Source organism: Oncorhynchus mykiss, chromosome 2 (assembly GCF_057628025.1).
Source record: "Oncorhynchus mykiss isolate SJ-2025 chromosome 2, ASM5762802v1, whole genome shotgun sequence".
Lineage (NCBI taxonomy): Eukaryota > Metazoa > Chordata > Actinopteri > Salmoniformes > Salmonidae > Oncorhynchus > Oncorhynchus mykiss.
Window position 1 is genome coordinate 87,586,473 of NC_143023.1, and position 13,776 is coordinate 87,600,248.

The 13,776-nt window shown below is 47.4% G+C and overlaps 1 protein-coding gene across 2 annotated transcripts in view; it reads right to left on the bottom strand.

Moving 5' to 3' along the window:
• Positions 1–13,776, bottom strand: part of LOC110498902 (spondin-1) — a 132,508-nt gene that overhangs the window by 81,822 nt on the left and 36,910 nt on the right. For both annotated transcript variants that reach the window (XM_036958288.2, XM_036958296.2), the window contains exons 4-6: positions 4,549–4,622; positions 4,233–4,355; positions 1,628–1,776 (exon numbers count right to left, since the gene is read on the bottom strand). In XM_036958288.2, coding sequence (XP_036814183.2) covers positions 1,628–1,776; positions 4,233–4,355; positions 4,549–4,622 — 346 coding nt within the window. The remainder of the gene's footprint in view (positions 1–1,627; positions 1,777–4,232; positions 4,356–4,548; positions 4,623–13,776) is intronic.

The following is a 13,776-nucleotide window of genomic DNA, read 5'->3' on the forward strand; positions in this document are numbered from 1 at the left end:
ATTCTACATGTTTTTTTTCTGTTTCTAATTAAGAATAAAATGGTTTCAAGTTTCAGGGGGTTCGATGTAGCAGTTACTGATGTTTGTCCCCCATGTGTCACGACTTCCACCGAAGGTGGCTCCTCTCCCTGTTTGGGCGGCGCTCGGCGGTCCTAGTAGTTGATTTCGGTGGGTTTATTTACCTCCGCTGCCTGCTAGTCTTTGTGATTGTTTTCTGTGGTTACTGTGTTAGGGGTGCGTGTCTGCACCACAGGGTTTTGTTTCACGCGGCAGTTGTACCGTTTTTGGGATGTGTTTAGGAGTAGAGGTTTCTCCTCCATGTGTGACGTTTATTTCCCTGTGTGGCGACCTCGTTTGGGCGTATTCCCCCCCATGTTGTGTTTGAGTTGGGACTTCTAATAAACTATTGTACCACTGGGACTTCCTTGCTCTCCTGCTCCTGATTCCTGCACCTCCCTCCTTCAAGGAGGCATGTAACACCATGAGACACCATAGGAACAAAGCCAGCATCACTTCCTCAAAATATTCAGAATCTAAGATGACTCAAGGAATCTGTATTTCATTTTGATGTATTTGCCAAGGAAGTTTTAGTATTTCTCAAGTAAAGAAATGTGCCACATGCTGTCTGACAGTATGTAAACAAAGTCCAATCTGCTGTGCTGCTGGGCAGGTCTGTCTCACTGTCAGTGTGTTCTGCTGTACGACTGGAGAGCACATTCACCTCAGCTGTTTATCCCATGTTAGTGGGCAAGTGGGCATTGTCGAATTCAAAACCCAACCCTCAAATAAGTCATGACGAACTCTTTTACTCAAATCTCAAGAAACTCTGTTCTGGAAGATACTGACTTTATGACCAAAATTAACCTACTTGCACTTTTTTTGGTTAATTTTAGCACTGGAATAAATGCTTCGGACTGATTTCAATCTCATATGCCGTTTTCAACGAGAGAAGTTAGTTCTCGAGTTCAGTTCTTTTTTAAGATTCTCTGTGATGTGGCCGTCCTCTCTCACTTCTCCCTCCATTAGCTATGCCCCCTCTCCTCCACAGCCATCCCATAATGCCCCTCAGCATCTCATCTGTCCCTGGGCTCAACACTCTATTGTTGCCATGTCACCCAATAGCAGGAAATGAACGTTAAACAGCAGAGTGGTGCAGATCAGCCAATATACGGACTAAAGTGTTTCATTAAGATGTCAGGGAGGACCTTCCATTAGCTGATCAACCTTTGACATGCTGTTTCAGAGGCGGAGACAGGTAGGAGATATTACTACGTAGGTCTGCACAGAAAAGACTCAGCTGAAAGAATAGAAATATCAAGACATCCGAGATTGGAGATATAGCTGATCAGCGTACATGAACAGGTCTGAACCAGAGGAGGCTGGTGGGAGGAGATTGTAAAGAATGGGCTCATTGTAATGGAATAAATAGAATGGTTTCAAACACATCAAACATATGGAAACCACAGGTTTGACTCTGTTCCATCTATTCCATTCCAGCCATTATAATGAGACCATTCTCCTATAGCTCCTCCCTCTGGCCTCCTGTAGCCTGAATCCATGATGTTTGGTTTTACCTCCTGACTGTACAGTCTGCATCTCTCTTCTATCATAGTCTCACCAAGCTCACCTTCTGTCTAATCTCTTCCTCCATCTTAACTGGAGACCCCAGCTCTGCCACCTGTTTCACCCCTTCACTGGCGAAGCCCCTGTACTCCCACAGGACGTAGCTCCTGGAGTGGGATGCCCCGATGAGGGCTGACCAATGATTGGCACGTCCTGTATAAGGGGGGAAACAAAGAAACAATTTGACAAATAAATAAAGTGTGTGTGTGTGTGTGTGTGTGTGTGTGTGTGTGTGTGTGTGTGTGTGTGTGTGTGTGTGTGTGTGTGTGTGCGTGTGTGCGTGTGTGCGTGCGTGCCAGCATGCGTGCGTAAGTGCCAGCGTGTGTAGAGGCTGACAGATCACTCCTGCCTTTGACTGTGCATGTGGCTGGAAGGTCATTGTTAGTTACAATGTGAGGCCTGCACTACCATTGCTGGAGCCCTCATCATTACTGAGAGAGTTGAGGCTGGAATAGACCCTGTCATATATATGTGTACAGTCAGGTCAGTCAGGTCCAAAATGATTAGCATCCTTGATAAAAATCAGCAAAAAAGACTGTATAAAAAATAATAATACAATACTGAGCTATATTGTATGCTTAACATTTAAAAAGAGAGAAATACATTTTGTAAAAACAAGTAAAAACAAATAATTAAGATCCCTAAGACTAAGATCCCTCCCTCCCAATGTGTTTTTCAATCTCATAAAACATTTAGTAAAAAGGCTCAGTGCCCTTCACGTCGCAAGGTGAGATATTGAAGGGTATAGAAAACAGAGGTGGCAATAATTTTGACTCAATCTTTTAGAAGAAAAAAAAATAGTGGTTAATTTATTTTTTTTGTGAGCAATTGTATTAGTATTACATTTTTTTTTGCATAGCTCAGTATTTGTATTATTTTATACAGTCTTTTTGCTCATCTTTATCAAGGGTGTCATGACTCCCGCCAAAGTCGGCTCCTCTCCTTGTTCGGCTGGCGCTCGGCGGTCGACGTCACCGGTCTTCTAGCCATCGCCGCTCCACCTTTCATTTTCCATTTGTTTTGTCTTGTTTTTCCGCACACCTGTTTTACACCCCCTCATTACTCTACTTGTATATTATCCTCTGTTCACCCCCATGTCTGTGTGTGTAATTGTTTGTTACGTGTCATGTGTGACACTTCATGCTGGTTTCTCGCTGGGTCTTGTTTGGAACCCGTGGTATTATATGCTGTACATTATTTGTGTGACGAGTGTGCTATTCGCTTTTGCCTTTGGTGGGAGTGTCGTTTTCGCTATAGTCGGCGTCCGACTGTTTTCCTTCTGCCTTTCACGCCCTGGCCTTAGTTATCTTTGTTTTCTTTATTATTTTGGTTAGGCCAGGGTGTGACATGTGTGATTATGTGTTTTGTCTTGTCTAGGGATTTTTGTAGATTTATGTTGTTGTGTTCAGTTTAGGTGTCTAGGTAAGTTTATGGTTGCCTAGATTGGTTCTCAATCAGAGGCAGGTGTTTATCGTTGTCTCTGATTGGGAACCATATTTAGGCAGCCATATTCTTTGGGTATTTTGTGGGTGATTGTTTCCTGTCTTTGTGTTTTATGCACCAGTTAGGACTGTTACGGTTTTCACGTTTATTGTTTTGTAGTTTGTTCATATTTGAGTTTTCTTATTAAAGAACCATGAACTATAACCACGCTGCGTTTTGGTCCGCCTCTCCTTCACAGGAAGAAAGCCATGACACTGCCAAATAAAGTGTGCCTGTTCACTCGTCTCTGCTCTCCTGCACCTGACTCCAGTTGACCAGGACGTTTTGGACGTGACTGTACGGTACTGTATCAAAAGACAATTGAAGCTTGGTACTATGGTCCCTCAGCACTCTCCTCAGAAACCCTTGAATGTAATTACGTTACTATTTGTGAAAGATTCTATATACCGCTGGAGGGAAAGGCGAACTATACAGTTCATCTGTTTAAACCCATCAGGCCCATAGCGAAGCCCTGTGATGTGCTATAATGTACCAAAACCTGTTTTCTTATTTCCTTCCAAAACAGCCTCTTCCTGTCTCAAATTATTTATAGAGATTCCTTTCGTAAGCTGTGACTACATAACGCTGACTGCAAGGAATACGTAGGGTCTGTGGTTCAGATCATCAGCTCCAAGAAGTCACAGTGTCATAACAGCTTTGATACTGTTTTACTGACCTACGTTGACTGAACATTCTTCGTTTAAATCCCAACAAAACACAAAGAATTTGAGAGGAATCTTCTAAACCACAGTGTGCTGCTTTAGGACATGCAGTATGTCTTGTGTGGCTCAGTTGGTAGAGCGTTGCCCTCGCAATGCCGGGACTGTGGGTTTCATTTACCACGGGGGACCAGTATAAAAAATGTATACACTCACTACTGTGAGTCGCTCTGGATAAGAGTATCTGCTAAAATATAAGCATGTTACTCGAGTCAACAGACTGTCTAAATATGTCCAGGGTAAAATGTCACCTTCTTGTGTTTCTTCCCCAACCACAATGTCTTGCTTAATTACTGTAATGCAGATCCTTTCACACTCCATAGAAAACGGACAGAGGAGCAACAGGTGGGAGGTTGTACAGTCATGTGGGGGTGTAGATATACTGTATGACCCCAGTGAGGGACTTACTGGGGTAGTCTTTAGGGTGAATCTTCTCCGACCAGTTCCCAAAGAAGGTGACTCTGTACTTGGCCGTCCCACAGGCACAGCATTCCAGAGGGGGCTTTTCTGTGGTCTCTCCAAACACAGCCTCTGAAAGGCACACACATACACATACACACACACACGCACAAAGAATGGATAACAATGGTGATGTTGCTTGGTCTAATAGAATAGTTGAAGAATATGACTCCATACAGAATGTCCATTATAATCTATGGTAACAGATCATATAAAAGGGCTGTTCTGTGAGAAGTAACATTGGTATAGGACAGATATGCTGTACCTTTCTCACACAATCTGACGGTGAGGGAGCCTTCATCCTGGAAGTATATGATCCTCTTCTGCACAATGCTGGCCCTGCAGAGGAGGAGGAACAGCAGTCCTTTTATTCACTGACAGCACAACAAAAATACAGCACACAACGTCTAGGGGCATCCACATACACACACACACACACTGCCGAGAGCCATAAACTTGTACACGCAACAGAAACTGTGTGCCAATAGCAACGCTCGGCCATTAGAATGCTCCTCTTTTTCTCTCTTGTAGTGCGTAAGGAGTGTCTGTTTCCTCTGAGGAGAGGTGGTAAGACCACCCCGTCAGAGACCACCCCGTCAGAGACCACCCCAGAGGCACTGCTAGACCTGCTCCCCATCAACCTCTGCAGAATACCAACGTACAGAGAGCCAGGAGTCCAGACTGAGACTGATCCACAGGACAGCCCATCAACACTGTGACCATTATGACTGCACTCTCTAAAGCTCATCTCCCAGGGAAGAACATTGGCAATGTATGTGGGGGTTGAAGATAAAATATCAAATGGTGCTGGACTCATCAAACAGCAGGATCTAAGTGACCGGGAGCCAAATAGACAAGGTCCAGCCCAAACTGTTTCCACAGTAGATGGAAACGGAAGCTGTGGATACATCCTCAGCCATGCAGCTCTTCTGAAGCCCACAGTTACATTGTATGGAGCTCAGCAGGGACTTTGTTAAAAAGCAACTTGATAATACATTTCATTTATCATTTCACTTTAAAATATGACACAGTAATTTATTAATATTAGACGCATCAAGTTATTAAGGTTCAGATGAGGACAAACTCTGTAAAAAGATCAGTTTAACCCAATGTCAATATCTTAACATTTGTTTTCAGCAATGGGATCCAGTAGCAGTTGGGTAAAATATCCCTGACTAACCCATGACTTGCATGGCTCTCTCCCATGGTTATGTTCTTCACTCCAATGGTTGGGCCAGGCTTCTGTCCAGACCATTAGTTCCAGTGGGAGAGTTTATGATCCTTTAGTTGTGGTTCCACACCCAGGCACATGGGCCCTGGCTTTGAGCTGGGGCTGCATGTCTCCAGTGCTGCTGCCAGCCTGCAACCTCAGTGTCGCTGAGGAGAGAGGGTGGCTATAGAGAGCAGGAGAGGATGTTTAAAGAGAGCAGGAGAGGGTGGCTATAGAGAGCAGGATGTGGGTGGCTATAGAGAGCAGGAGATGATGTTTAAAGAGAGCAAGAGAGGATGGCTATAGAGAGCAGGAGAGGATGTTTAAAGAGAGCAGGAGAGGATGGCTATAGAGAGCAGGAGAGGGTGTTTAAAGAGAGCAAGAGAGGATGGCTATAGAGAGCAGGGAAGGATGTTTAAAGAGAGCAGGAGAGCATGGCTGTAGAGAGCAGGAGAGGATGTTTAAAGAGAGCAGGAAAGGATGGCTGTAGAGAGCGGGAGAGAATGTTTAAAGAGAGCAGGAGAGGATGGCTGTAGAGAGCAGGAGAGGATGTTTAAAGAGAGCAGGAGAGGATAGCTGTAGAGAGCAGGAGAGGATGGCTATAAAGAACAGGAGAGGATGGCTGTAGAGAGCAGGAGAGGATGGCTGTAGAGAGCAGGAGAGGATGGCTGTAGAGAGCAGGAGAAGATGGTAAAAAAGAGCAGGAGAGGATGGCTGTAGAGAGCAGGAGAGGATGTTTAAAGAGAGCAGGAGAGGATAGCTGTAGAGAGCAGGAGAGGATGGCTATAAAGAACAGGAGAGGATGGCTGTAGAGAGCAGGAGAGGATGGCTGTAGAGAGCAGGAGAGGATGGCTGTAGAGAGCAGGAGAAGATGGTAAAAAAGAGCAGGAGAGGGTGGCTGTAGAGAGCAGGAGAGGATGGATGTAGAGAGCAGGAGAGGATGGTAAAAAGAGCAGGAGAGGGTGGCTGTAGAGAGCATGAGAGGATGTTTAAAGAGAGCAGGAGAGGATGGCTGTAGAGAGCAGGAGAGGATGGTAAAAAGAGCAGGAGAGGGTGGCTGTAGAGAGCATGAGAGGATGTTTAAAGAGAGCAGGAGAGGATGGCTGTAGAGAGCGGGAGAGAATGTTTAAAGAGAGCAGGAGAGGATGGCTGTAGAGAGCAGGAGAGGCTGTCGAAAGAGAGCAGGAGAGGATGGCTGTAGAGAGCAGGAGAGGATGTTTATTAAGAGCAGGAGAGGATGGCTGTAGAGAGCAGGAGAGGATGGCTGTAGAGAGCAGGAGAGGATGGCTATAAAGAACAGGAGAGGGTGGCAATAAAGAGCAGGAGAGGATGGCTGTGGAGAGCAGGAGAGGATGGCTGTAGAGAGTAGGGAAGGATGTTTAAAGAGAGCAGGAGAGCATGGCTGTAGAGAGCAGGAGAGGATGTTTAAAGAGAGCAGGAAAGGATGGCTGTAGAGAGCGGGAGAGAATGTTTAAAGAGAGCAGGAGAGGATGGCTGTAGAGAGCAGGAGAGGATGTTTAAAGAGAGCAGGAAAGGATGGCTGTAGAGAGCGGGAGATAATGTTTAAAGAGAGCAGGAGAGGATGGCTGTAGAGAGCAGGAGAGGATGTTTAAAGAGAGCAGGAGAGGATAGCTGTAGAGAGCAGGAGAGGATGGCTATAAAGAACAGGAGAGGATGGCTGTAGAGAGCAGGAGAATATGTTTATAAAGTGCAGGAGAGGATGGATGTAGAGAGCAGGATAGGATGGCTATAAAGAACAGGAGATGGTTGCTATATAGAGCAGGAGAGGATGGCTGTAGAGAGCAGGAGAGGATGGTAAAAAGAGCAGGAGAGGGTGGCTGTAGAGAGCATGAGAGGATGTTTAAAGAGAGCAGGAGAGGATGGCTGTAGAGAGCAGGAGAGGATGGCTATAAAGAACAGGAGAGGATGGCTGTAGAGAGCAGGATAATATGTTTATAAAGAGCAGGAGAGGATGGATGTAGAGAGCAGGATAGGATGGCTATAAAGAACAGGAGAGGGTTGCTATATAGAGCAGGAGAGGATGGCTGTAGAGAGCAGGAGAGGATGGTAAAAAGAGCAGGAGAGGGTGGCTGTAGAGAGCATGAGAGGATGTTTAAAGAGAGCAGGAGAGGATGGCTGTAGAGAGCAGGAGAGGATGGTAAAAAGAGCAGGAGAGGGTGGCTGTAGAGAGCATGAGAGGATGTTTAAAGAGAGCAGGAGAGGATGGCTGTAGAGAGCGGGAGAGAATGTTTAAAGAGAGCAGGAGAGGATGGCTGTAGAGAGCAGGAGAGGCTGTCTAAAGAGAGCAGGAGAGGATGGCTGTAGAGAGCAGGAGAGGATGTTTATTAAGAGCAGGAGAGGATGGCTGTAGAGAGCAGGAGAGGATGGCTGTAGAGAGCAGGAGAGGATGGCTATAAAGAACAGGAGAGGGTGGCAATAAAGAGCAGGAGAGGATGGCTGTGGAGAGCAGGAGAGGATGGCTGTAGAGAGCAGGGAAGGATGTTTAAAGAGAGCAGGAGAGCATGGCTGTAGAGAGCAGGAGAGGATGTTTAAAGAGAGCACGAAAGGATGGCTGTAGAGAGCGGGAGAGAATGTTTAAAGAGAGCAGGAGAGGATGGCTGTAGAGAGCAGGAGAGGATGTTTAAAGAGAGCAGGAAAGGATGGCTGTAGAGAGCGGGAGATAATGTTTAAAGAGAGCAGGAGAGGATGGCTGTAGAGAGCAGGAGAGGATGTTTAAAGAGAGCAGGAGAGGATAGCTGTAGAGAGCAGGAGAGGATGGCTATAAAGAACAGGAGAGGATGGCTGTAGAGAGCAGGAGAATATGTTTATAAAGAGCAGGAGAGGATGGATGTAGAGAGCAGGATAGGATGGCTATAAAGAACAGGAGAGGGTTGCTATATAGAGCAGGAGAGGATGGCTGTAGAGAGCAGGAGAGGATGGTAAAAAGAGCAGGAGAGGGTGGCTGTAGAGAGCATGAGAGGATGTTTAAAGAGAGCAGGAGAGGATGGCTGTAGAGAGCAGGAGAGGATGGTAAAAAGAGCAGGAGAGGGTGGCTGTAGAGAGCATGAGAGGATGTTTAAAGAGAGCAGGAGAGGATGGCTGTAGAGAGCGGGAGAGAATGTTTAAAGAGAGCAGGAGAGGATGGCTGTAGAGAGCGGGAGAGAATGTTTAAAGAGAGCAGGAGAGGATGGCTGTAGAGAGCAGGAGAGGATGTCTAAAGAGAGCAGGAGAGGATGGCTGTAGAGAGCAGGGGAGGATGTTTATTAAGAGCAGGAGAGGATGGCTGTAGAGAGCAGGAGAGGATGGCTGTAGAGAGCAGGAGAGGATGGCTATAAAGAACAGGAGAGGGTGGCAATAAAGAGCAGGAGAGGATGGCTGTGGAGAGCAGGAGAGGATGGCTGTAGAGAGCAGGAGATGATGGTAAAAAAGAGCAGGAGAGGGTGGCTGTAGAGAGCAGGAGAGGATGGATGTAGAGAGCAGGAGAGGATGTTTAAAGAGAGCAGGAGAGGATGGCTGTAGAAAGCAGGAGAGGATGGCTAGGAAGAGCAGGAGAGGGTGGCAATAGAGAGCAGGAGATGTTGGCTATGAAGAGCAGTAGATGGTGGCTATAGAGAGCAGGAGATGATGTTTCAAGAGAGCAGGAGAGGATGTTTAAAGAGAGCAGGAGACGATGGCTGTAGAGAGCAGGAGAGGGTGTTTAAAGAGAGCAGGAGAGGATGGCTATAGAGAGCAGGGAAGGAAGTTTAAAGAGAGCAGGAGAGCATGGCTGTAGAGAGCAGGAGAGGATGTTTAAAGAGAGCAGGAAAGGATGGCTGTAGAGAGCAGGAGAGGATGTTTAAAGAGAGCAGGAGACGATGCTGGAGAGAGCAGGAGAGGGTGTTTAAAGAGAGCAGGAGAGGATGGCTATAGAGAGCAGGAGAGGATGGCTAGGAAGAGCAGGAGAGGGTGGATATAAAGAGCAGGAGAGGGTGGCTATAGAGAGCAGGAGAGGATGTTTAAAGAGAGCAGGAAAGGAAGTTTAAAGAGAGCAGGAGAGCATGGCTGTAGAGAGTGGGAGAGAATGTTTAAAGAGAGCGGGAGAGAATGTTTAAAGAGAGCAGGAGAAGATGTTTATAAAGAGCAGGAGAGGATGGCTGTAGAGAGCAGGAGAGGATGGCTGTAGAGAGCAGGAGAGGATGGCTGTAGAGAGCAGGAGAGGATGTCTAAAGAGAGCAGGAGAGGATGGCTGTAGAGAGCAGGGGAGGATGTTTATTAAGAGCAGGAGAGGATGGCTGTAGAGAGCAGGAGAGGATGGCTGTAGAGAGCAGGAGAGGATGGCTATAAAGAACAGGAGAGGGTGGCAATAAAGAGCAGGAGAGGATGGCTGTGGAGAGCAGGAGAGGATGGCTGTAGAGAGCAGGAGATGATGGTAAAAAAGAGCAGGAGAGGGTGGCTGTAGAGAGCAGGAGAGGATGGATGTAGAGAGCAGGAGAGGATGTTTAAAGAGAGCAGGAGAGGATGGCTGTAGAAAGCAGGAGAGGATGGCTAGGAAGAGCAGGAGAGGGTGGCAATAGAGAGCAGGAGATGTTGGCTATGAAGAGCAGTAGATGGTGGCTATAGAGAGCAGGAGATGATGTTTCAAGAGAGCAGGAGAGGATGTTTAAAGAGAGCAGGAGACGATGGCTGTAGAGAGCAGGAGAGGGTGTTTAAAGAGAGCAGGAGAGGATGGCTATAGAGAGCAGGGAAGGAAGTTTAAAGAGAGCAGGAGAGCATGGCTGTAGAGAGCAGGAGAGGATGTTTAAAGAGAGCAGGAAAGGATGGCTGTAGAGAGCAGGAGAGGATGTTTAAAGAGAGCAGGAGACGATGCTGGAGAGAGCAGGAGAGGGTGTTTAAAGAGAGCAGGAGAGGATGGCTATAGAGAGCAGGAGAGGATGGCTAGGAAGAGCAGGAGAGGGTGGATATAAAGAGCAGGAGAGGGTGGCTATAGAGAGCAGGAGAGGATGTTTAAAGAGAGCAGGAAAGGAAGTTTAAAGAGAGCAGGAGAGCATGGCTGTAGAGAGTGGGAGAGAATGTTTAAAGAGAGCGGGAGAGAATGTTTAAAGAGAGCAGGAGAAGATGTTTATAAAGAGCAGGAGAGGATGGCTGTAGAGAGCAGGAGAGGATGGCTGTAGAGAGCAGGAGAGGATGGCTGTAGAGAGCAGGAGAGGATGTTTAAAGAGAGCAGGAGAGGATGGCTGTAGAGAGCAGGAGAGGATGGCTAGGAAGAGCAGGAGAGGGTGGATATAAAGAGCAGGAGAGGGTGGCTATAGAGAGCAGGAGAGGATGTTTAAAGAGAGCAGGAGAGGATGGCTATAGAGAGCAGGAGAGGATGTTTAAAGAGAGCAGGAGAGGTTTGCTGTAGAGAGCAGGAAAGGATGTTTAAAGAGAGGAGTAGAGGATGTTTAAAGAGAGCAGGAGAGGATGGCTATAGAGAGCAGGAGAGGAAGTTTAAAGAGAGCAGGAGAGGATGGCTGTTGAGAGCAGGAGAGGATGTTTAAAGAGAGCAGGAGAGGTTTGCTGTAGAGAGCAGGAAAGGATTTTTAAAGAGAGCAGGAGATGATGGCTGTAGAGAGCGGGAGAGAATGTTTAAAGAGAGCAGGAGAGGATGGCTGTAGAGAGCAGGAGAGGATGTCTAAAGAGAGCAGGAGAGGATGGCTGTAGAGAGCAGGAGAGGATGTTTATTAAGAGCAGGAGAGGATGGCTGTAGAGAGCAGGAGAGGATGGCTGTAGTGAGCAGGAGAGGATGGCTATAAAGAACAGGAGAGGGTGGCAATAAAGAGCAGGAGAGGATGGCTGTGGAGAGCAGGAGAGGATGGCTGTAGAGAGCAGGAGAAGATGGTAAAAAGAGCAGGAGAGGGTGGCTGTAGAGAGCAGGAGAGGATGGATGTAGAGAGCAGGAGAGGATGTTTAAAGAGAGCAGGAGAGGATGGCTGTAGAGAGCAGGAGAGGATGGCTAGGAAGAGCAGGAGAGGGTGGCTATAGAGCACAGGAGATGTTGGCTATGAAGAGCAGTAGATGGTGGCTATAGAGAGCAGGAGATGATGTTTCAAGAGAGCAGGAGAGGATGTTTAAAGAGAGCAGGAGACGATGCTGTAGAGAGCAGGAGAGGGTGTTTAAAGAGAGCAGGAGAGGATGGCTATAAAGAGCAGGGAAGGAAGTTTAAAGAGAGCAGGAGAGCATGGCTGTAGAGAGCGGGAGATAATGTTTAAAGAGAGCAGGAGAAGATGTTTATAAAGAGCAGGAGAGGATGGCTGTAGAGAGCAGGAGAGGATGGCTGTAGAGAGCAGGAGAGGATGGCTATATAGAGCAGGAGAGGATGGTTGTAGAGAGCAGTAGAGGATGGCTGTAGAGAGCAGGAGAGGATGGCTAGGAAGAGCAGGAGAGGGTGGATATAAAGAGCAGGAGAGGGTGGCTATAGAGAGCAGGGGAGGATGTTTAAAGAGAGCAGGAGAGGATGGCTATAGAGAGCAGGAGAGGATGTTTAAAGAGAGGAGGAGAGGATGTTTAAAGAGAGCAGGAGAGGATGGCTAAAGAGAGCAGGAGAGGATGTTTAAAGAGAGCAGGAGAGGATGGCTGTTGAGAGCAGGAGAGGTTTGCTGTAGAGAGCAGGAGAGAATGTTTAAAGAGAGCAGGAGAGGATGGCTGTAGAGAGCAGGAGAGGATGTCTAAAGAGAGTAGGAGATGATGGCTGTAGAGAGCAGGAGATGATGTTTATTAAGAGCAGGAGAGGATGGCTGTAGAGAGCAGGAGAGGATGGCTATAAAGAACAGGAGAGGGTGGCAATAAAGAGCAGGAGAGGATGGCTGTAGAGAGCAGGAGAGGATGGCTGTAGAGAGCAGGAGAGCAAGTTTAAAGAGAGCAGGAGAGGATGGCTTTAGAGAGCAGGAGAGGGTGGCTGTAGAGAGCAGGAGAGGATGGATGTAGAGAGCAGGAGAGGATGTTTAAAGAGAGCAGGAGAGGGTGGCTATAGAGAGCAGGAGAGGAAGTTTAAAGAGAGCAGGAGACGATGGCTGTTGAGAGCAGGAGAGGATGTTTAAAGAGAGTAGGAGAGGTTTGCTGTAGAGAGCAGGAAATTATTTTTAAAGAGAGCAGGAGATGATGGCTGTAGAGAGCGGGAGAGAATGTTTAAAGAGAGCAGGAGAGGATGGCTGTAGAGAGCAGGAGAGGATGTCTAAAGAGAGCAGGAGAGGATGGCTGTAGAGAGCAGGAGAGGATGTTTATTAAGAGCAGGAGAGGATGGCTGTAGAGAGCAGGAGAGGATGGCTGTAGAGAGCAGGAGAGGATGGCTATAAAGAACAGGAGAGGGTGGCAATAAAGAGCAGGAGAGGATGGCTGTAGAGAGCAGGAGAGGATAGCTGTAGAGAGCAGGAGAAGATGGTAAAAAAGAGCAGGAGAGGGTGGCTGTAGAGAGCAGGAGAGGATGGATGTAGAGAGCAGGAGAGGATGGCTGTAGAGAGCAGGAGAGGATGGCTAGGAAGAGCAGGAGAGGGTGGCTATAGAGCACAGGAGATGTTGGCTATGAAGAGCAGTAGATGGTGGCTATAGAGAGCAGGAGATGATGTTTCAAGAGAGCAGGAGAGGATGTTTAAAGAGAGCAGGAGACGATGGCTGTAGAGAGCAGGAGAGGGTGTTTAAAGATAGCAGGAGAGGATGGCTATAGAGAGCAGGGAAGGAAGTTTAAAGAGAGCAGGAGAGCATGGCTGTAGAGAGCAGGAGAGGATGTTTAAAGAGAGCAGGAGAGGTTGGCTGTAGAGAGCAGGAGAGCATGGCTGTAGAGAGCAGGAGAGGATGTTTAAAGAGAGCAGGAGAGGATGGCTGTAGAGAGCAGGAGAGGATGTTTAAAGAGAGCAGGAAAGGATGGCTGTAGAGAGCGGGAGATAATGTTTAAAGAGAGCAGGAGAGGATGGCTGTAGAGAGCAGGAGAGGATGTTTAAAGAGAGCAGGAGAGGATAGCTGTAGAGAGCAGGAGAGGATGGCTATAAAGAACAGGAGAGGATGGCTGTAGAGAGCAGGAGAATATGTTTATAAAGAGCAGGAGAGGATGGATGTAGAGAGCAGGATAGGATGGCTATAAAGAACAGGAGATGGTTGCTATATAGAGCAGGAGAGGATGGCTGTAGAGAGCAGGAGAGGATGGTAAAAAGAGCAGGAGAGGGTGGCTGTAGAGAGCATGAGAGGATGTTTAAAGAGAGCAGGAGAGGATGGCTGTAGAGAGCAGGAGAGGATGGCTATAAAGAACAGGAGAGGATGGCTGTAGAGAGCAGG